At 49.3% G+C, this 21,936-nt stretch overlaps 1 protein-coding gene across 5 annotated transcripts in view; it reads right to left on the reverse strand.

Annotated features, from left to right (window-relative positions):
• The window catches only part of CABIN1 (calcineurin binding protein 1), a 130,691-nt gene that overhangs the window by 84,411 nt on the left and 24,344 nt on the right, over positions 1-21,936 (reverse strand). For all 5 annotated transcript variants that reach the window (XM_058281739.2, XM_058281740.2, XM_058281738.2 and 2 more), the window contains 9 exons: positions 21,330-21,466; positions 20,591-20,808; positions 19,269-19,347; positions 17,657-17,844; positions 14,837-14,989; positions 13,782-13,976; positions 7,878-8,117; positions 6,319-6,472; positions 1,766-1,881 (listed from right to left, as the gene is read on the reverse strand). In XM_058281739.2, coding sequence (XP_058137722.1) covers positions 1,766-1,881; positions 6,319-6,472; positions 7,878-8,117; positions 13,782-13,976; positions 14,837-14,989; positions 17,657-17,844; positions 19,269-19,347; positions 20,591-20,808; positions 21,330-21,466 — 1,480 coding nt within the window. The remainder of the gene's footprint in view (positions 1-1,765; positions 1,882-6,318; positions 6,473-7,877; positions 8,118-13,781; positions 13,977-14,836; positions 14,990-17,656; positions 17,845-19,268; positions 19,348-20,590; positions 20,809-21,329; positions 21,467-21,936) is intronic.

The raw sequence follows: 21,936 nt of genomic DNA on the forward strand, positions 1-21,936 counted from the left end.
GCAGGATGCTACCAATGGGGAAAAATGAAAGGTACACTGGGGATCACTCTGTACCATGTCCTACATGCCTGTGAATCTACAATTACCTAAAAATAAAAAGATTTAAAAATCTGCATGCACCCTGTGATCCAGCAACTCCTTTTACAGGAATCCACACTACAGAAATGCTCACATGCACAAGTAACATGACTTGTTGATGGGTGTTCACCATTAAGACTGTATAAGAAACAACAAGTAAACAACCTTGATGCCATAACACAGTGGGAATAGGTTTAAAAATTATGATAACATATATTTACAGAAAAAGTGATAAGCCATCTAGGATTTGCTTTGAAATAATGTGGGAAGGGGGCGTTAGATTAAGTGTGGTCCTGCAAAACAAATTGATAATTACTGACCAGTACCCAGTATGTAGGTGTGCACTGCACTATTATCTCTACTTTTCTGTTAAGTTTGGAGTTTTCCATAATAAAAAGTTTTAAGTATTGGTATACTTGCTTATATGCTAGGACCCTATAATGTAGTTAAGAATGAACCATATTTATTTTATCAATGTGACTATATCTCAGTGTAAAACAAAAAAAGAAAAAAAAAAACTAGCTACAAAAGGTTCCATACCACGTTATATACACATGTTAAAAATCCATGAAACTACACATTGTTTACTAATACAAAGACATGTAATAAAGTATAAAAATAAAGACAAAGATACACACCATCCTCAAGAGAGGGAGGGAGGGAAGGTAAGAACATGCTACAATGTTTCAGTTCTATTAGAAGAATGTTTGTAGGAAACCAAGATTGTTAACATACACACAATCTGGGTGACGGTTCGTGGGGCACAGTGGAAGAAGGAGCTGTTCCAGGAGATTGTGAAGGCTCCACAGGAGAGGGGCCATTTGAGCTGAGGAGGGAATGAATGGATAGGAATTCACCAATCCAAACAGAAATGAAAAGAATACTAACTCATGTCAAGAAAAGACAGGATCCAAGAGGATTTCTCCCTTAGGGAACACTCCCAACTCTAGCCAAGAAGAGAAAACTATCCACATCAAACAAGGTCTCCCTTAGGTACATCTCAACAAACTCCCAAGACACAATCCTTTACTGCCAGACTATGAGCCCGGGGAGATGAGAAGAGGGAGTGATAAAGCAGTCCCTTTCACAACCGCCACCTCTCTAGGACCCAGGAGGAGTGCTCAGCAAGCACTTCTGGATAAATGAATGAATGTTTTTGTGTTCCTTCCTTCATCCATTCGAGAAACATCAATTTGGCAATGGTCAGTGCCAGGCACTTTTCATGGAAGTCACAGATCAGAAGACAGGAAAGGTCCCTGGTCTCAGGGATACCATTGGGGAGGGGGAGGAGACCCAATGCAGACTTAAATGGGCACGACCACCCAGCACTAGGATGGGACAGAGTGTGGTGAGCCCAGGATGGCCTCCTTAACTGAGGTGATACCTTCTGAGCTGAGACTGTTATGGCAGGATGGACCCTGGAGACATGGTGGACAGAGGGGTGGGGAAAACAGTCTCAACCATGACCAGTGGCTCTGAATCTTCCTACTGTTCAAAGCCAGGTAGAAACCTCCCTAAGCCTCAAGTATATAGGACAGCAAAGTTCAGACTTGAAAACAATTTTGGGTAATCCCATATACACAGTAAGTAAAAGATGCACAAGTGGGCCCCACTGCAAGGAGAAGGCCGGGGTGGGTGCGAATACCCCCCACACCACCACCACCGAGGCCCTGTGGGAGACACTTACATAGAACCGCAGCAGAGCCCCATCTGAATTGCAGCACCAGGACCTCCTGCCCAAGTACTCGTGAGCCGTGTTGAGCAGCATGAGGGAAGAAGGGAGCATGGGTGACTCCGACATCACTGGGGAAACAGCAGACCAAAAGACAGAGTTGGAACATGTGCCCATGGGCAGGCTGCGAGGCTCCATCTCTCCTCTTTGAGCTTTTCTGTCTTTACCAAGGAAGCTATGGATTTTTCTCTTTCCTTTTTTTTTTTTTTTAATTTTTTTTTTGTCTAAGTCTTTAAAAAGTAATGACTCAACTGTCTTTATTAAAGCAATATATGCTTACCAAAAAAAACAACTCAACCCATACAGGAACATAAAAGAAGGAACAATTCATCCACCAAAATACCAGCCCCCAGCATAACCAATATACTTGATGAACATTCCTTGAAGCATCTTTGAGTATATCCAAGACATTTTGAAAAAGAGAAATAATTTTTAACAATGCAACTCATATATAACTACTTAACTTAAAATTCTTAAATTTGGGTGTACTTGAATATAGAAGGAAAAACAGAAAACAGAAGAAAAAGGAACTGCTGATTCCGGTTAAACATTTGTTCATCTCCAAAACTGTTATTAGTTCCTTCAAGATCCCTCAGTATTTTTTAAACTATGGACCATAACCCATAAATGGCCTGTAACTAAAAACTGTAATTTTTAAAACGGACTAGGTAGAACACACTAGAATAGAAAATACCGGGAAACGGACTTTGGCCCAGTGGTTAGGGCGTCCGTCTACCATATGGGACGTTCGCGGTTCAAACCCCGGGCCTCCTTGACCCGTGTGGAGCTGGCCATGCGCAGTGCTGATGCGCGCAAGGAGTGCGGTGCCACGCAAGGGTGTCCCCCGCGTAGGGGAGCCCCACGCGCAAGGAGTGCGCCCGTGAGGAGAGCCGCCCAGCGTGAAAAGAAAGAGCAGCCTGCCCAGGAATGGCGCCGCCCACACTTCCCGTGCCGCTGACGACAACAGAAGCGGACAAAGAAACAAGACGCAGCAAATAGACACCAAGAACAGACAACCAGGGGAGGGGGGGAAATTAAATAAATAAATAAATCTTTAAAAAAAAAAAAAGAATAGAAAATACCAACGGGCATCAAACCCAGTAGAATAAGTATTCTTTTAGGAAACTTGTTTTGTAGTTTTATTATTGGTCAGTCTCAGTCAAACATGCAAAAAGAACTGGTTAAAAAAAAAAAAAAAGAGGTGGGAAATCATGAGGAAGTTCAAGCCATTCTGATTTTTTATGGTTCTTTTATATTAGTTTCCATTTTCAACAGCATGGAATGGCTCTCCATTACACAAGCTCAGTTATTAGCTTTGTAACACTTCCTTTCTCTCCCCCCACCTCCTAATTTTGTTAGGTATATGATTTATAATGATTCAAAGCTTCTAGTATTATATTCTGTTCTGCCACCGTAATTAGCCCAGCTGCTTTCTCTCAACTCCGATTTTAAATGGATTTGGTACTCCCCACAAATCCTTCCCCAATGGCTTTGCCATTCCTGAGTTATTTTATTTTGACTCATCTTTGTTTATTGGATTTCATCCTTCAGGAGCATTTTCTTAAAGAAAGGCTCATGGGGGTAGGAGTGCCTGTTTGTAAATAGCTGCCTGTTACTGATTATAATTAGCAAACAACTTGGCTGGATGTCTCGGGTCATGCTTACTTGCTGCAAAAACTTTGTAGACTTACAGACCTCAACCCCAGCTGTGCTATATGTTGCTATGGAGAAATCGGAAATGAGCCTCATTTATTGCCCAACTAAGGAAGATAACTGCTTTTTCAGTTTAGAGACCTAAATAATCTTTATCCTTAAACTGGTTGCTTAACCTGGATGTGCTGATGTACATTAGTTTTGCTTGATATATGGTGGACATTTGCAATCTGCAGATTCTGTTTTTATTACAATTGAGAGATATTTTCCTATATTTGATACTGGGTTGGTTGCTTCTCCTGTTGCATCTGTTGGACTCCTTATTTCAGTGGCACCACTTATCCTTATGCTGGACCATCTTTGTCTTCTATATCTATCATCTTCTCTCCAAATGTTTTTAATCCCTTAGTCACATCCACTTCTTTCATTTCAGTCATAGTCCTTGTGTGCTTGACCAGTTTGGGTTTATTAGTTTATAACAGTAAGGTTTGGTTTGCAGTGTTTTCCCTTAGTTCTGCAATTTTCCTTTTCATTTCTTTCTGTTTATCAGCTCATCTATGAAAGATGTTTCACAGGCTTTAAATTTTTTTTTAAGATTTATTTCTCCCCTCACCCTCATTGTTTGTGCATGCTGTCTGTTCACTGTGTGTTCTCTGTGTCTGCTCGTCTTCTTTCTTAGGAGGCACTGAAAACTGAACCCGGGACCTCCCATGTGAGAGGGAGGCACCCAATTGCTTAAGTCACATCTGCTCCCTGCTTGTTGTGTTTCTCACTGTGACTCCTTGCTGCAACATCTCATTGTATCAGCTCATCATGTCAACCCTTCACGTCAGGTCTCTGTATTGCTCATCTTTAGAGGAACCAGGAAGCTGGGATCTCTCATATAGGAGGCAGGTGCCCAACTGCTTGAGCCACATCCACTCCCTAAGTTGTTTTTTTAAAGATTTTATTTCTCTCTCCTCAGCCCCTCATTGTTCAGACTTGCTATGTCTTTTCACCTTCTTTATTTCTTTAGGAGGCACCAGGAACCAAACCCGGGACCTCCGATGTGAGAGGGAGGTGCCTAATCGCTTCAGCCACCTCTGTTTCCTGCTTTGTTGAGTCTTTCATTATGTTTTATATTCTTCTTGTGTCTCTTGTTGCGTCATCTTGTTGTGTCAGCTTGCCACGCCTACCTGTCATGCCAGCTTGTTGTCTTCTCCAGGAGGAATTGGGAACCAAAGCACAGACCTCCCATGTGGTAGGTGGAAGCCCAGTTGCTTTAGTAACATCCACTGCTCCCTAAATTTTTAATAAGTTATTTTCTCATGTAAACCATTTGCAGGGACTCCGCCTCTGTTTCTTGCTGTGTTTCCTTACAGACTGAATTCATAAGTTTTGTGCATGTTATATTCCTTCTTTCCTTTGTGTCCTTACCAAGGGTAGTGGGTGGCCTTGTTGGCCGAGTTCCAATGCCATTTCTTTCTATCCTGCTCATTGTCAGCTCAGTCAGTTCCTACAAAATATCCAAGTGCTCTATTATATAACATGTGAATTTTCTGGGTCACTCTCCTACATAATGTAAGGCCAATTTGCCTTTTCCTTAAACCTACAATTTTGAAGTGGGTGGTATTCTCAATCCACTTTTCTGTATTAGCCTGTGTCTGCAGAGGCGAAAGAGCACTAACTGGGCTGGGACCGTGTGCAGTCCTTATTGAAGGACTTAGATTTTATTGTCTCTGCTGAGATCCCATTATGTATCTGTGATAGACATGCAGCTCCTCCCCTAACTCCAGTCAGTAGAGAAATACCAGCTGTCACTTCCATTGGGGACTGCTGCAGCTGGAGAGACTAACCTCACCCAAGGTCTAGCACGTGGTGACTGAGCAAGATGGCAATATAAAGGACCAACCAGTCCAGTTCAACATTGTGGGACAACTCTGATGGGCAACTCTTGTCCTAGAGTGTGCTGTCAGGTTGGCTGAGGCTCTGAAAGGCCTTTGTCACAGTTTGACTCCTCCCTTTGCCCAATCCTGCTTCCTCTCCCTTCTTTTCACAGGTATGGATCTCTAATAAACTTTACTTTTTTTTTTAAGATTTTTATTTATTTCTCTCCCCTTCCCCCTCCCCAAGTTGTCTGCTCTATGTGTCCATTCGCTGTGTGTTCTTCTGTGACCACTTCTATCCTTATCAGTGGCACCGGGAATCTGTGTTTCTTTTTGTTGTGTCATCTTGTTGTGTCACCTCTCTGTGTGTGCAGTGCCATTCCTGGGCAGGCTGCACTTTCTTTCTCACTGGGTGGCTCTCCTTACAGGGCACACTCCTTGCGCGTGGGGGCTCCCCTATGCAGGGGACACCCCTGCGTGGCACAGCACTCCTTGCGCGCATCAGCACTGTGCATGGGCCAGCTCCACACGGGTCAAGGAGGCCTGGGGTTTGAACCGTGGACTTCTCATGTGGTAGGCGGACGCCCTATCCATTGGGCCAAGTCCGCTTCCCTCTAATAAACTTTAATTCAGTGTCTGCTTCCAGAGAACTCAATACCAGGACCCTCACCAGCCAGCCATGCGTGGCTGAGTGCACAGCACCTGGGTGGAAGGGCCCCAGAGCCAGGCTGCCTACCTCCCAGTCTGCGATGAGGATCAAAAGAGCCACAGGGGATGTTACTCACAAGTACATGCCAGTGCTGGCTTCCTGCTGTGGTCCCAGCTCCACCTGTCTACTGCACACAGGCTACACCCACTCAACACCACTCCACCCTGCTGTTCAGGGCACTCCTAGAAGCCCCTGCCAGCCTCTGTTCAGGCCCACAGAGATCCTATAGTGCAAAGTCCCCTGCCTGGGGACTGTTCCACCCTGGCTCTCTTCTCACGCACTTTCATCCACTGGGCTCTGGAGCTGCTGGTGGCGCAGGGAGTGGAAGGTGTCCTCTTCATGCCAGATGATGCGATGTAGTGTGATCCAGGGCAGCACTGATGAGATGGGGGGATCCTTGGGCTCCTCCTGCACAGTCATGCTGCAATCGATCACCTGGTGAGCAAGCAGGCACACCAGCGTGTCACAGTAGAGCCAGCTCCTCCCCCACCTCTGCCGCAGGAGGAGACCTCACTCCTAGGGGGACAGAGGCACCTCTGGGAGCTGGGTGTACTGGCCATCTGGCAAAGAGTACCCACAGCCCGCTCCTCTGACGTGAGGCCTCTGAAACAGCAGCATCCAAGGGTGTCAGTTCCACCCAGGCATCAGTGAAGGGAGCTCTGAGAGTCCTCTTGCATGTCCCATGCAGTCCCTGATACCCCTGAGCACGGCTGGATGGGTCCCCCGGCAGGTGCGAGGATTACAGAGGGGATGAGGCACGGGGAGTTTGCAGCTCAGAGGAAAATGAGCTTAAGGACTAGTCTGACTGCTCCAATGAAAACAAATGCAGCTGCAGTGGCGTCTCAGAGGAGGGGCAGGGCAGGCAGAGCAGAACCCTGGAGGGAAGGTTTCTAAGTAAAAGGATGTTGGGTGACAGGTGCCCAGAAAGAGTAAGGAGTGGGGGCAGAGGATGGGGAGGCAGGTGGAGCTCGGGATTGGTGAGACGGCTTAGAGGATCTGGGGGGTGTGCCATCACTCAGGATGGCTAAAGCAAAGGCAGGTGGTGGGAAAGCAGCAAAATGAGGGTGGAGAGGCTGGTTAGCAGCCCAGTATACCTCAGGGGAGATACGATTTGGAAGGGACATGCAGGGTTCTAAGCAAGGGGGGCAGCACATTCATATTTCTGTTTGGAAAAGAGGCCTCTGTGGCAAGGTAGAAGTAAGACTGCAAAAGAGGTGGGGGCAGGGAGACCAGTGGAAAGCAGGCTCCATAATTCAAGGGAGGGGGACAGTAGCCTGGACTGAGGCAGGGCAAGGACAATGGGAAGGAGAAACCCAGGCTGCAGAAATCCTGGAGAGGATGTGGTAGGAGAGACTGGTGGCCTAAGAGCAGAAACTGGGGAGAGAGCCAGGCTGGCTCAAGGAAGGGTGGGGGCCGGAGATGCCATCTTTGTTATCTGCCATAAAACCTGCCCAGGCAACGTGCTGTGATAAAAACCCTTAGCCAGAAGAGCACATCTTTATAAAAATGAGAAAGACGCACATGCAAGGACAATGTGAGCTGGGTGGCCCCGGCTCTGGCTTGGCCTCCGAATTGTTGCAAGTGGGGAAGTGGCCTTCCTCTTGGAGCCTGTGTCCTCACACTAGGCTCAGTGGTTCAAAAGGACACTCCACCCTGAGCAGTCCCAAGAGGGTGTAGCCAGTGGACTGCCAACCCCCACCCGAGTCCCCGCTTCTCAGACCCTCGTGCTTCTGTCAGAAGCAGCTAGTACCTCCCTCAGTGTTCCTAACCTGCGACGGAAGCACGTGGACTACTATAGAAGGGGGCTTCAGAGACCCTACTTGGACAGGGCTGTGGGTACCTGGATGAGGTTGCCGGTGAGCCGGGCAAGGCCGGTGGCAGAGGAGGACGCCTTCAGGATGCTGCTACTGTCATCAGAAAGTGCCTGCTCGATGCCCAGCAGCAGCTGGGTAATCGTGGCTGCCCACTCCTCCTTGGCAGCTGCCTCACCCGCATTGACCATCTGTTGGACTGCCTCGTTCAGAGCCACATCGGAGCACTCAAAGCACTGCTGATGATCCTTCAGCCGGAGCAAGGAGTCCTGGGCAAACAGAGCATGAGGGCCAGATGGGTGGGGATGGTCTCTTCAGGAGCTCAACATGGCTCCTCGGGGTCGAGGGTAGCCTAGGGAGGGGTGAGGACACCCTCTAGAACAGGTGTGTCCTCCACACATCCTGGAGGCTTCTGTGGACAGTCACAGCAGTGCATGCCATTAGCCAGGAGGCTTTCGGAACATGCTTAACCTCTGCACCTCATTTTCCCCATGTAGAAAGCCAGACACTGGGAATGAGGCCACAGGCAGCCTGGATGACCTCCAATGCCGGTGTGACCCTAGACTGATAGTGCCTCCATCCGCACAGAGCTCCTGCCTGCTCCCATGCAGGGTGCCAGGGTTTCATGGAATCTTCCACCAGCCTCAGTCCTGGCACACCCACCACCCTGATCTGTGACATGCCTTGCTCCTGTTTCTAGAAGCCACTGCCCAAGACAAGGCCTGTCTCTCCTCCAGGGCAACAAGGCAGAGGCAGCGGAAGCAGAAAGCCTCAAATGTGGGTTCTGAAACCAGAATGCCTGAGCTCAGGCCCTGCCTCAGCCACTGAATGAGGCAGTGACCTTAGCATGGTGAAGACTGAACAACATAGTGTGGGTCCAGCATTTGGCATGGCCCTTGTGCTTTCATGAGTGTGACGCTGGTGGTCTGGAGCTGTCCTCAAAACCTTGTTTACTATTGAAAATGTTTCCACATGGATCTGGACTTCCTCACTCCTGAAAGCAAGCGAGGACTTCTGGGAGAAGGGCAGCTGCCACCTCACACACGATCTGAAGCTTTTGCCTCAGACGATGAACTGATCTGAACAAGTTCCCCAAGACAGGGAGGCAGTGAGACTCCCAATTCCTGGAGTGTACTTCATTGGGTGCATTGTTTCATCCTGCTGTCGCTGAAACAGCAGCTATATTTGGATCCAGTCTCAGCTAGTAGCAATTTCACTTCCTGTAAATCAAAAGTCTAGAAAAGGTATATTTTTGGAAAACGCTAATAAGTAAGAGTAACCTCAACAGTTGGCACTGAATAAAGAAGTCTGCTTTGAAGCGTGACAGAAGCAGGGACCATAGCACCCCAAGCAGAGCACTGGAGTCAGAAAGACCCCACTCAAGAACTGCTGGTTTTCAGAGCAAGAGAACAGGCCCCTCTGTGCTTCAGCCGCTTCCTGGCCGAGAGGTCCCATGAGCATGCCATGAGCTCACATATATCCCCTATTTGGCACAGGGCCTGGTGGGAGCTAAGAGCTGAACTGTCCATGCTACTTAAAATCTCCTCTTTGGAAGCTATTGCAAAGCTACTGCTTTGTGCAAAGCCTCTTTTTCTGCTCTAGAATCAAACCCACTTCAACAGCCTGGATGTCAGCTGCTTTCAACACAGTCGCTGCTGCATGGAGAAACACAGCCCGCCTGTGAATTCACAGCCCATGGCAGGCCTGCTCGTTAGGCCAGCAGGAAGCACCTGCTGCTCACCGCGGGCTGGGCTTGGCTCTCGCTGCAGCCAAGGCTGGTGGCTCCTGCTTGCCTCGAAGTATGTGGCACAGTTCGCACAGCAGCCACACCTGACACCTCCGCAGTGTCTGAAGACAGATCAAAGCCACCAACTGACAGGCCCTCCCTGCCAGGAAAACAGGCATGTTTCTTTAGAGAAAACCAACATCCACAGCCAGGAGGACACAGAAGGGCAAGAGGAACATCACAGCAGACTCCAAGTCCAAAGACCTGAGCTGACCATTCCTCAGCAAAACTCCCATAAGCTCGGGACAGAGGACCCTTTTCTAAAGGGATAAAGATGACTGACTTTTTTTTTAACAATCAAATTTTTTGCTTTATTCATGGGGCGTTTTCGCAAGGCACTGTGGTATGGATTAGAAAACCTGGAATGACTGGTGAAGAAACCATAGAATGACACATGAAAGATGATATGAAAAGTCATTCTGAGGCAGGATGCTTTTACTGAATTGTTTTTTAGCCAGGGTTTATCAAACATCAGGAATGAGTTCAAGTCAAAATTCACAGAAGAATGGAAACATTTTAAGGTCAGTCACTTCACATGCCCATCCTGATTCTTTGAATAATCTGGAAAATTGCAGAGCCACAAACAACAAAAATGAAGACACCCAATAACCAGGATCCTGCAGATGCCTTCTCTTCAGAGGCATTTCTTAGCAACGTCACCATGCTGCATGATGTTCTTGCTCTGCTTCTTACTGGCCATACGGATCTGCTGCTTGGCGACCATCTTCACAGCACCACCACTAGCCCTGGCCACCCCTCTGACTCGCTCATTTGTTTTCACTCTGGCTGCTGCAAGGATCAGCTCTTGAGGCTCTCAGGCCAGGTGCAATCTCTGGTCACTGGGCCTGGGCACAATACATGCAGGGGCTGAGTGGTAGCCAGCCACAGGCCACCAACTGACTGCTGCCACCCGGCTAACTGGCTGAGCAGGGTGGGTGCACAGAAGTAAGACAGAAGGCTGCTGGGAAGTTCTGCTGCAGCCACCGCTGCTCAGGCAGCTGCCAAGAGCAAGGAGGGAAGGAAGAAGAAAGCTCAATGAAAAAACTGGATGATGCAGTCTACCAGCTCAAACTAAGACTTTAAAACTGCAGCCAGGGAAGCGGACTTGGCCCAATGGATAGTGCGTCTGCCTACCACATGGGAGGTCCGAGGTTCAAACCCCAGGCCTCCCTGACCCGTGTGGAGCTGGCCCATGTGCAGTGCTGATGCGCGCAAGGAGTGCCATGCCACTCAGGGGTGTCCCCCACGTAGGGGAGCCCCACGCACAAGGAGCGTGCCCCAAAAGGAGAGCCGCCCAGTGCAAAAGAAAGTGCAGCCTGCCGAAGAACGGTGCTGTACACATGGAGAGCTGACACAACAAAATTATGCAACAAAAAGAAACACAGATTCCTGGTGCTGCTGATAAGAATAGAAGCGGTCACAGAAGAACACATGGTGAATGGACAAAAGAGAGCAGACAACAGGGGGGTGGGGGGGGAAGGGGAGAGAAATAAATAAATATTTAAAAAACAAACAAAAAAACCCCAAAAAACTGCAGCCAGAGTTGCTACCAAAGTCAGGAGATGAAGGACCTAGCCAACGGGGATGAAATGAAACGTGACGTCATCCCTAGAGCTCAAGGCCAGACTAGTTAAAAGGCAGAATAACTGCCAACAAATGAGGAGACCAAATTATTGCAAATTGTAAGCAATATGACTGTTTCCCCCGCCAAAACAAAACAAAACAAACAGAAAACTTTCAGGCATCATGAGAATTCAGGGAAGTGGCTTGGTTCAATATAAACATGCAAGAATAAATAGCTTTCCTAGAAGGCTGTAACATACAGTTTGAAAATATAATGACCAACAAAAAGATCCTGCTCAAAATAGCAGCCACAAATCACCTTGACAAGAAGAAAACCACGCTGTTGGATGGAAGACATTTTTAAAGGTGGCTTACCTGGAAGGGCAGGGATGCCATTCCATTCCTCAAAGGGAGGAATCCAAATCAGACCTCCCCCTCCAGACCAAGCAAGTTCAATGCAAACCATAATATAGGAAGGCTGCTTGAAGGAAACAAAGGCAAATGTGTGTTTTCTCTGTGTTTTCTCTATTTGTTGGCAGGTTTCCTGTCTGCTTCCCCACTGGAATATAGGTTCCCTCGGGGCAGGCCTGCTTTTGTCCAGTGCTGGGCTCCTTGAAGGAGCTCAACACACATCTATGGAATGATTGGATGATTCTTTCTCCAGTCTTGGAAAGGTGGTCTAAGCATGAAAGTGATAAACAAAATCACAAACGTTTGAAAACATGGAAATATATGACAACACAAAAAACCCAGAACTTCTCTTTGTCAAAGAAAAAAATAACAACAAAAGCTACAATGTAGAAACAAAGAACAAATGGGAAAGGGGGGAATCTGCAATGAACGGTGAGAAAAAGATGAGTATTTCTGATTTACAAAAAGTGCTCCAATGAGAGTGTTGCTGTGGGGGGAGTGGTGGGGTGGGGGCGGTGGGGTTGAATGGGACCTCATATTTTTTGAATGTAATATTTTTTTAAAAATGAATGAAAAGAAAAAAAAAGTGCTCCAAGACACAACTAAGGAGGGAATGGAGGTGGCTCAAGCAATCCCCCATCAGAGATCCTGGGTTCGGTTGCTGGTGCCTCCTAAAGAAACAAAGAAAACGAACAGACACAGCAAGTGCAAATGACCAGGGCATGGGGGGAAATAATAAATAAAATCTTAAAAAAAAAAAAAAGTGTTCCAAATCAGTTGAGAAAACATACCTCCTCAGGAGGAAATCAAGCACAACTAAGAGTCACTTATTCCCAAAAAGCAGGAACTTCCACAGCACTCAGGGCAGCCTTCGTCACCACTCAGTGCCCGTCCAAACATTACCTCTGCCCATCCCCAGAGCATCCTGCCACACCCATGGATGCCAGCGTCCTTGTCCCTCAGCACTTCCAGACAATGACAGGAACAAAATGACAGCTGAGCCTTGGGGCCATCTTACAAAGGCTCTCTCCCCTCCTTTTCCCCACCCAGTGCCCTCCCTGGATGCATCCTGCTGTCTGTCCCATACACAGACCTGCTGGGCACTGCTCAACTGCCGTAGTAGCTGAGGGCCAGACACAGTTCATCCCTGATCTTAGTCTGAGCCTGGCCTCCTCTGCCAGGAGCTAGAGCCTCCTTCTTTCCTCCCATCCTTTCATACTTCTCTACTCCTCCCTTCCTTCCTCCTTTCTGTCCTTCCTTCCCAGAACCACCTCTTTGCTTCCCTTTGACCAGGACTGAGAGGTCCTCATTTGCTTCCACAGTTGCACCTCTTCCTATTTCCCAGTTCAGGAAAGCTCATCATTAGAATGCCTCGTGGTATCTAAGCAAAAAGACAGGCTCGCTCTCCAAATTGCTGGGGAAGGGTCCTGGAACATAATAAACGTAAATGGGGTTGGAGCATGAGTCAGAGGCCCAGGACTTCCAGGCATGAATTGCATCACATTGGCCATCTCCCACGTCTGTCTCAGTGTCTCAGTCTAGTTCCCCAAGGACAGCAGTAGTGACCTCTGTGGCACCAACATGCATTCACTCTTTATCACCGCCTCCATAGGCCCCTGCATCTCCACGGGACAACCATCATCTCCATTCTAGAGTCAGGAGGAGGTATGGAGAGGCTGAGCGACTTGCCCAGGGCCCAGTGGGTGCCAGCTCCCAGCAAGGGTTTGCTTCTGAAAAAGGGAGGCAGGCAGGGGGCCAGGAAGGGCACAAAGGGCCTTCAAATATGAGAGGCTCTTTCCCTTCAATGAGTCCACTCTATCTTAATTCTTTACACTGGACAGATACTTTTATCCACTTTTATATCTACTCAGTAATTAAATTCAAAAGCAATTTTCAAAAGGCAGCTGGAGGATCACAGGGTCATGAAGAAGATCTAAGTCGAGCACAGGGCTCACCCTGAGCCACATGGAACCCAAGAACCTGCCCTCCCCGGTTCTAACTTCCCCATTGTGGCCTTATCTTCTGATGCCCATCTACCAGGTGCTGAGTTCCTGGCTTGTTCTCCCACTTTTCTAAGTATGTGTTCCTGAGGACTCCCTTGACACCTTCAGAGAAAAACAGACCCGCCAGCCAGAAGGCTGAGAAGGAGCTTGGGAGTCAGGGCAGCACGTACCTGCAACAAAAGCAACTGGGCAGGCCTCTCGGGGATGGAGGTCATGAACTCCAGGTGCTTGGCCCGGTCAAACCCACCAGTGCAGAGGGTGGGGCGCAGTAGGTGCACAACAGCCTGGTAGTCACCTGCGTCGTACAGCCGCTGGATCTCCTCCAGGGACTGGCACCGCTCCAGCGACTTCAGGTTCTTATCAATCTGCGCAAGATCGGAAACACCGCTTCATGGCAATCACCTCACACCCTCCCTGAAAACCACCCAGTGAGTGCCTTTATCAGACTTCAGGTAAACAGGATGAAAATTAGACTCTTCCTCAACAAGGCGGTATTTACCTTAAACTGGCAAGCTTTTAAAAGTCTTTAAACATACACATACCCCAAAAAAAAAAAAAAAAAATTACACCAGAAGGGAGGGGGTTTCAGGAAAACCATTGCTAAAAGGGCACTGAGCAGTCGAGTGCTAATAGCTCCCAAATCACACTCCTGAAACCAGACAGCATCAGCTCAGCAGGGACCTCAGCAAGGCCCAAGCCATAGACCCTTTCCTCGAGGAGGCCCCCAGCACATAAGCAGCAGGAGTACTGCATTTAACCTTGCCCAGATTCTGAGAAGAGTCTGAAAATGACATTCAGGCAATACAGACATGGCACAGACACGAACTGCAGCAGGGTCTGAGAGGACACACTGAGCAGTGGGCCACCAGAAGGGAGCCTGGCATGAGGCCCCTGTACCCTGGCCCTGCCCTGATCTGCTCTGGCTGACACTTCCCTCCCAGTCTGCTGGGGTGGCCACCACACTGAGCCCTGAAGGCTGAAAACTTGGCACCTCTGAGTGGTGCTGGCAACTGCCTCCCAGCCTGCTGCCTGGCCCCCAGCCAAGCTTCAGCTGGGAGGAAGCTGCCTCTCCCAGGCCTCTCCACCTCCTGGAATCCCACCAGGAGTCCTGCTTAGCATGTGGCCATCTTCTTGTTCCTCAGGGACAGATCAGGCATCACCTAGCTAGGCCAACCTGGAAAAAAATCTTTGGCCAAGAAAATGCCCCGAGGAGACACCCTCTCACCTCTTCCAGGGAAACTATGGAATCGTTGTGGAGGTTGGGCAGTCGAATGGTGATGCCTCTTCTCTCAGCCCCTTCTTCGGCCTGAGCAGCAGGAGCACTCTGGAGCATTTCCGTGCAGATGTCGTAGTTCTCCAGGGCTTGCTCCATGTCACCCTGGGCAGGGAGAAAGGATCAACAGCGCTCTGCCAGGGCCTGACAATCCCCAGGACTGGGTGCCAGAAGGGGAGGGCTTTCACCCAAATCACTGCCTCTCCTCAAATGGGGCCTGGTGCAAGCTGGGGTTCAAGAAATGTTGCTCAGAGGAATGAATGAATGAATGGCCCAAGCCAAAGCACTGAGGGGAGGTTCCACTGACCCTATTTACAGTTGGGGAAGCCGAATACCCTTGAATGAGGCCGGGGGTCTTGCCTGAGATCACAGGTTGATGTACAGCAGAGTCAGGATTAGAACAGGGCCTGTCTTAATTCTGGAACCCATGATCTTGCCACCTGACAACAGTGCTCCCCAAGATTGATCAGCTGCTCAAGGGACAGGTACACCAGACATGCCATGCATGGGGTGCCAAGTGCCAACATGCACATCCTAGCCCTGCCTTGGGAAAATGGGGCACCAGGGACCAGGCTCCCAGGAGGAGCCTTCCGAGAAGGCCCACAGTAGAGTAGCTAACTCTATTAGGTTGGCACAAAAGTAACTGCAGTTTTGCATTGTTGAAATTTGCCATTTGGTATTGGAATACATTCTTAAGTAAATGTTATGTTATACATCATTATAATGTGCATTTCTCGCTTTATGTTTTTTTGCTGTTTATTTTACATTTATTTTATACTATGGAAATGATGCTAGACAAAAGCAAATTCAAGCAATTTTCTTATTTGAGTTCAAAATGGGTCGTAAAGCAGCAGAGACAACTTGCAACATCAACAACGCATTTGGCCCAGGAACTGCTAACAAACGTACAGTGCAGTGGTAGTTCAAAAAGTTTTGCAAAGGAGACAAAAGCCTTGAAGATGAGAAGCATAGTGGCCGGTCACTGGAAGTTGACAATGACCAACTGAGAGCAATCATCAAAGCTGATCCTCTTAAACTATACAAGAGGTTGCCAAAGAACTCAACGTTGACCATTCTACGGTCATTTGGCAAATTGGAAAGGTGAAAAAGCTTGACAAGTGGGTGCCTCATGAACTGACTGAAAATTTTAAAAATTGTCATTTTGAAGCATCATCTTCTCTTATTTTACGCAACAATGAACCATTCCTCAATTGGATTGTGGCATGACGAAAAGTTGATTTTATATGACAACCATTAACAACCAACTCAGTGGTTGGACCAAGAAGAAGCTCCAAAGCACTTCCCTAAGACAAACTTTCACCAAAAAAAGGTCATGGTCACTGTCTGGTGGTCTGCTGTTATTCTGATCCAATACAGCTTTCTGAATCCTAGCGAAAACATTACATCTGAGAGGTACACTCAGCAAATCAATGAGACTCACCGAAAACTGCAATGCCTGAATCTTCCAGGTGTCAGCAGAAAGGGCCCAATTCTTCCTGACGACAACGCCCAACCACGCATCCCACAATCAAAGCTTCGGAAGTTGAACGAATTGGGCTGTGACGTTTTGCCTAATCTGCCATATTCACCTGACCTCTTGCCAACTCAACTACCACTTCTTCAAGCATCTCAAAAACATGTCCACAACCAGCAGGATGCAAAAATGCTTTACAAGGGTTTGTCAAATCCTGAAGCATGGATTTTTTGCTACAGGAGTAAGCAAACTTATTTCTCGTTAGCAAAACAATGTGTTGATTTTAATGGTTTCTATTTAGATTAATAAAGATGTGCTTGAGGGAAGCGGACTTGGTCCAATGGACAGGGCATCCGCCTACCACATGGGAGGTCCGTGGTTCAAACCCCCAGCTTCCCTGACCCATGCGCAGTGCTGATGCACGCAAGAAGTGCCATGTGCCATACCATGCAGGGGTGTCCCACGCGCAAGGGGTGCGCCCCGTAAGGAGAGCCGTCCAGCGAGAAAGAAAGTGCAGCCTTCGCAAGAATGGCACTGCACACACGGAGAGCTGACACAAGATGATGCAACAAAAAGCAACACGGATTCCCGGTGCCACTGATAAAGACAGAAGGGGTCACAGAAGAACACACAGTGAGTGGACACAGACAGCAGACAACTGGGAGGGGGGGAGGAATGGGAGAGAAATAAATAAAAAATTTTAAAAAAAGATGTGCTTGAGTTCAGTAATAATGATTTAAAATTCTCGATCTGAAACTGCAGTTCTTTTTGCACCAAGCAAAGAGAAAGTTATGCATCCATTCACTCACTCATTCAGGCTCTCTCAGGAAAACATACACAAAGTGCCAAGACCCCAAGGAAACCTTGAATGGGGGAGTCTCAGGGGGACTTCCAGAGCATCATGGGTTTCTGAGATGCCCCCAATCACCCCCATTTCCCACTCCCTCATGTCAAGCCCAGAGTTCAGGCAGGTACTGTACCTGAACACTTGCATGCACATGCATATGTGTGTACATACATACACATGCACTTGTGTGTATACGCCCACACACCTATACATGTGCACATACACTTATACACATGTACTCATGTACATGTACATGCACATGTGTATATTTATACCTAATTCGTGCACACACATGCATGCACTCAGATACATGCCTGTCCACACACATGGATGCACATATACATACACACACACGCATGCATGCATTCACCCACACATCCCTCAACCAACTTATTTTCTTCCCTCCCTGTTGGATATTGGATACCCACATGCAGCTGCCCACAGAACCCACCTGCAGTGCCAGGAACCGGGCCTTCAGCCAGTAAACGCGGACCACAAACTGCAGCCAGCCCTCCTCAAACAGGTCCCGCTGGGAGGAGGCAAACGACAGTTGCAGTAGGTCACCCAGGAAGTGGGTACCTGGGAAATCCGGACCAAATCTGCCATTCACCACACCAGCAGGGCAATTCCGAGGGGACACTACAAACCAGTCAGGAAGGAACAGATCAGCTTCACCAGCAGGGTCCCCAGAGTGCCCGTGACCTTCTGCCCACCAGAGGCTGCCCTCAGCCCCTGCCATGTGGGCCTAGGTCTTACGTGCATCCTGGGTCCTCTGAGCCTACAGCCCCTGCAAAGGAGAGGCATCAGTGAAATCAGGATAGTCAGATGATAGGCAGAAACCTCAAGAGCCGGAGAACCCCAACTTTACAGACTGAACTTTGAGCGTATCTTTGTTCCACCATGTGGTGGTTTAGAAGTCAGAAGGAGTTATTATATCATCTGAACAAATTATCAGGGACATATAAACTGTCAAGGGCCACTCTGAAACTGAGATCCCTCTTCCTTCAATCCCAATAACTTAAAAAAAATAGGCAGATAGCTCCCTTTTGGGGCTTGGTAGCCATTATTTACTTCTTGAGAGTCCAAGGGATTTCTTGGGGGCCCTGGATTTTTTCCAAGCCTGACAGCACAAGGAAAAATTTGGTTGGTCTGTGTCTCCAAGTTCTAGGGAAGGTAACTGCTATATTTTAGATGCCCTGCGATAGGAGGGTCTTTTGTCTTCATGGCGGGTCCAGGACCCCACCTGACAGTTCTTGTGCTAACTAGCCAGGGCAGGGCCAGCCACACCTGCAGCCTCTGGGGACTGACCGCCCCAGAAAGTCCAACTAGAGATGAGGGGTTTGGGGCTTGAGCCACATCCTATCAGCCCACCTTCCCACCATCTCAGAGTGGGCTGCAGATTGAGTTCAACCACATGGACATTGGTTCTATTTTTTCAATTCTATGCCTAAGTTAGTGAGACCCCATATAAATTTGGAATACTCGGAGCCCAAGAGAGCTTCCATGACTGAGGAGGTACCTTTCTGTGTAAAGAGGATGCCACATGTGATCTGACTCCACGTGGAGAGGACTCAGAAGGGTGCAGATTAGACCCTCGCAGACCTCACCCTATATACGTCTCTTCTTTGAACTTCTTATTGCAAATTTTACTATAATAAGGATATAACCGTAAGTATAGCACTTTCAATGAGTTCTGTGTGTCATTCCAGCAAATTACTAAACCAAAGGCAGGGGTAGGAAGCCCCAAGTTTGTAGTCAGTTAGAAGTGTGGGTGGCCCAGAAACCCCCCAACTTGCAACTGGAGCCTGAAGGGTAGTATTGTAGGGTACTGGCCTGCCTCCAGGGAGCCATTCAGAACTGAACAGATGGGAGTTACTACAGTGGGTGACAGAAGCTGTCATGGAAGTTGTGGAAGTTTCTGCAACCCTTTACACAAGCCGACCCGGATGATGTGCCTGCTGTTGAGAGAAGACTAAATTCTGTGACTTGGCCTTTCCAAACTCCCACTTCCCCCTGGCTGCCAGCATTTCAGACTCTTCCCCCAAATCAAAAAGGCCTCCTACCCGCAGAGCTTCTGCCCTTGGTCAATAGCCACTGGTCCAGCTGGAGCTCCATGCAGGAGAGAGACATCAGCATCATGTCCTGTAGAACAGGCACCAGAAGGTCGTGGCCAGAAGCCAGGAAGAAACAAAATTAAAACTCACTGTGATTTGAAAAAGAAAAGCCTACTCCCTTCTACCTACTTCCTGTTTCTTAGGTGGTAACCTTGAAGCCACTTGCCAGGGCAGAAAAAGATACGTATGGCTCTACGTTAGGGTTACATTGGTGTGCAGAGCCCTGAGGGACTGTCCTGTGAAGAGACTGCCTCCATCGCCTACCCAGGGCCCAACGTGTCATTCCCAGGGCACACGAGGAAGCCAGGTTGCACGAGGAGAGAGGCACTTGCTGGCGGGCACAGTTGGGAACTGACTCCTCTGGTCTGCTGGGGACCCAGAGCCTTGGCTGCCCCACTGTTCCCAGTGGAGCGAGGCCCGTGAGCAGAAGCTGCTGAGAGGCAGGGCCAAGCTGGGAGGTGGGAAACCCAGGCCAGTCTGGCTCCAGCAGAAACTGCCCAGCAGAGAGTGCTGGCCACATTGGCCCTAGGACCTGCTGACTCCGAGCAACTCCACTTTCTGTGCTTCCAGCCAGAAAGACCAGCCTGGCCCTCCCACACTCCCACGCTCCATCCTCAGCACGATGCTCCAGCTGCCAACAGGAGAAAGGGCCAGTGGACCCCATGCCAGAGCCTGGGAGGCATCCAGCAAGAAGAGGCTGAGATGAGGAAGGTAGTAGGGGGCTCTGACCCACTTCTGCAGGGCCCAAGCACCGCACTCCCCACTCAGCATCTCCAACACAGCCGCCTGCTTCCCCTTCCCCAGCTTGCTTGTCCAACTCTCCTTCATCTCAGTAAATGATATCCCTCATCAGCTGGGAGGCCTCCCTATGACTCACCCCGTGGCCCCCACCCACCCCATGTCCATTTGTCTGATCAGTTCTGTTCCAAAATCCCTACCCACTGCCACTGCCAGGCCCCAGCCACCACTGTCACTCTCCTGACCACAGCCTCCTGACAGCCCCTGCTCCCCTCTCAACCCCCAAGTGTGTCCTCCACTTAGCCAGCAGAAATCTTTCTAGGTATAATTCAGGTCCTGTGGCTTCTTGCTTCAAAGGGCCAGTGGCCCAGGTTCCAAGCTCACATTTAGACCCAGAGGAGTAGGCCACAGGGACAGCAGCTCCACCCTTGGAATCCCCGGCCCCACCCGGGGTGGCCAGACCTGGGTCGGCACAGCCCCACGTGGCGTGGAGACCCCTGCTGCCCACCACCCTGCGGTGGGCCTGTTCCCACCTTGATGTGCTCGTTGCTGCAGTCCCTGAGGAGCGGGTTGGGCAGGCTGGCGCTGTGCCTCCTCCAACTGTGGTAGATGCTGAGCACAACCTCCGCCAGGCCCAGTGGCCACCTCAGCAGGAACTTATGGCCCATGGCCTTCAGGTAGCGCATCATCAGCTCCAGGATGCCACCGTTGGTCAGGTTCCCCAGCAGGAACTTGTGCACATCCTGCTTCTCTGCGAAGGCAGGAGCAGAGAAAGCCTGTGTCCTGCCTCCAGCACCCAGGTCCAGAGGGCCCCAGATGGCACCAGGGTGCTTAAGTCCGGCGGCCAAGGGGCCAGTCCAGGCTCTAGCACTTGGCAGTGGCCAACAAACCTCTGTGAACCACCATGTCTAAGGTGGGGGTTCAAAAGGCCAACCTCCCAGTGCTGTTGTGAGCCCTGGAGATCGCACACATCCACCCACAGCAGGGTGTCTGGTCCATGCACACACTGCCAGGGTGGTCAGACACATGCAGTCTGACTCTGGCCTTGGGTAGATGCCCTTCAGGGGCACAGCCAAGCACTGCACAGGCCTAGATAATTCAGCAGCCCTCCTGGGATAACTAAGGAGCTCAGGGCCAAGCGGAATCTAGGTAGCCACATAATCATACTCGATAAAAGCAGCCCAGAAATCTCCCAGAACAAAACATGAGTAGGTTCTAGGGTGGCAGGACAAGAATTCCAAACCGTGAGTGTTCTCATTGCTGGATTCCTACCAGACTCCATGAACGTGGTGGAGTCAAACGGCAGCCGATGCGGCCCCAGGCTGGGGAAGTTCTCCAGTCTGGCTTCTGCCTGGACATCGTAGCTATTAAAGGGGTCGTCTTCCTCCTCCGGGTCCAGCTTCCTCAACCTGCATCCAACACATCAGAATTGCCAAACCATACCATGTGTTTGGCCACAAGCATCTAAATTCTTCTACTAGAGAAAATGACTCTGAGCCAGGAAAGGAAAAACACAATGAACGTGGGGTCCATAAGGAGAGGCTCACATGGATGGACCAAGGTTTTCATACATACATCAGAGCAGATAGGCGCTGCCACTCAAAGACCCAGGAAAAGACAACGGAAGGGCCCAAGCGGTGAATGGACCAGGCTGTTCTGGAAGACCCTGGGTAGGAGCCTCGAGAAGACACTGTGGAAGGGAGCTGGCAGGGTCCTGCCAAGCACTGGCTAAGGAGGGAGCCTGGCTCCAAAGGCAGGCAACTCTGCTGCAAGTCAGGCACTGCAAGCCAGCTACGTTAGACATGTGGTTGTGCCCGAAAGACCCTCTTGGCTCTTACATGCAAGCCAGTGACCACCTCTGCTCCAGGCAGGGAAGACT

This window comes from Dasypus novemcinctus, chromosome 19 (assembly GCF_030445035.2).
Source record: "Dasypus novemcinctus isolate mDasNov1 chromosome 19, mDasNov1.1.hap2, whole genome shotgun sequence".
In the NCBI taxonomy this organism is placed as follows: Eukaryota; Metazoa; Chordata; class Mammalia; order Cingulata; family Dasypodidae; genus Dasypus; species Dasypus novemcinctus.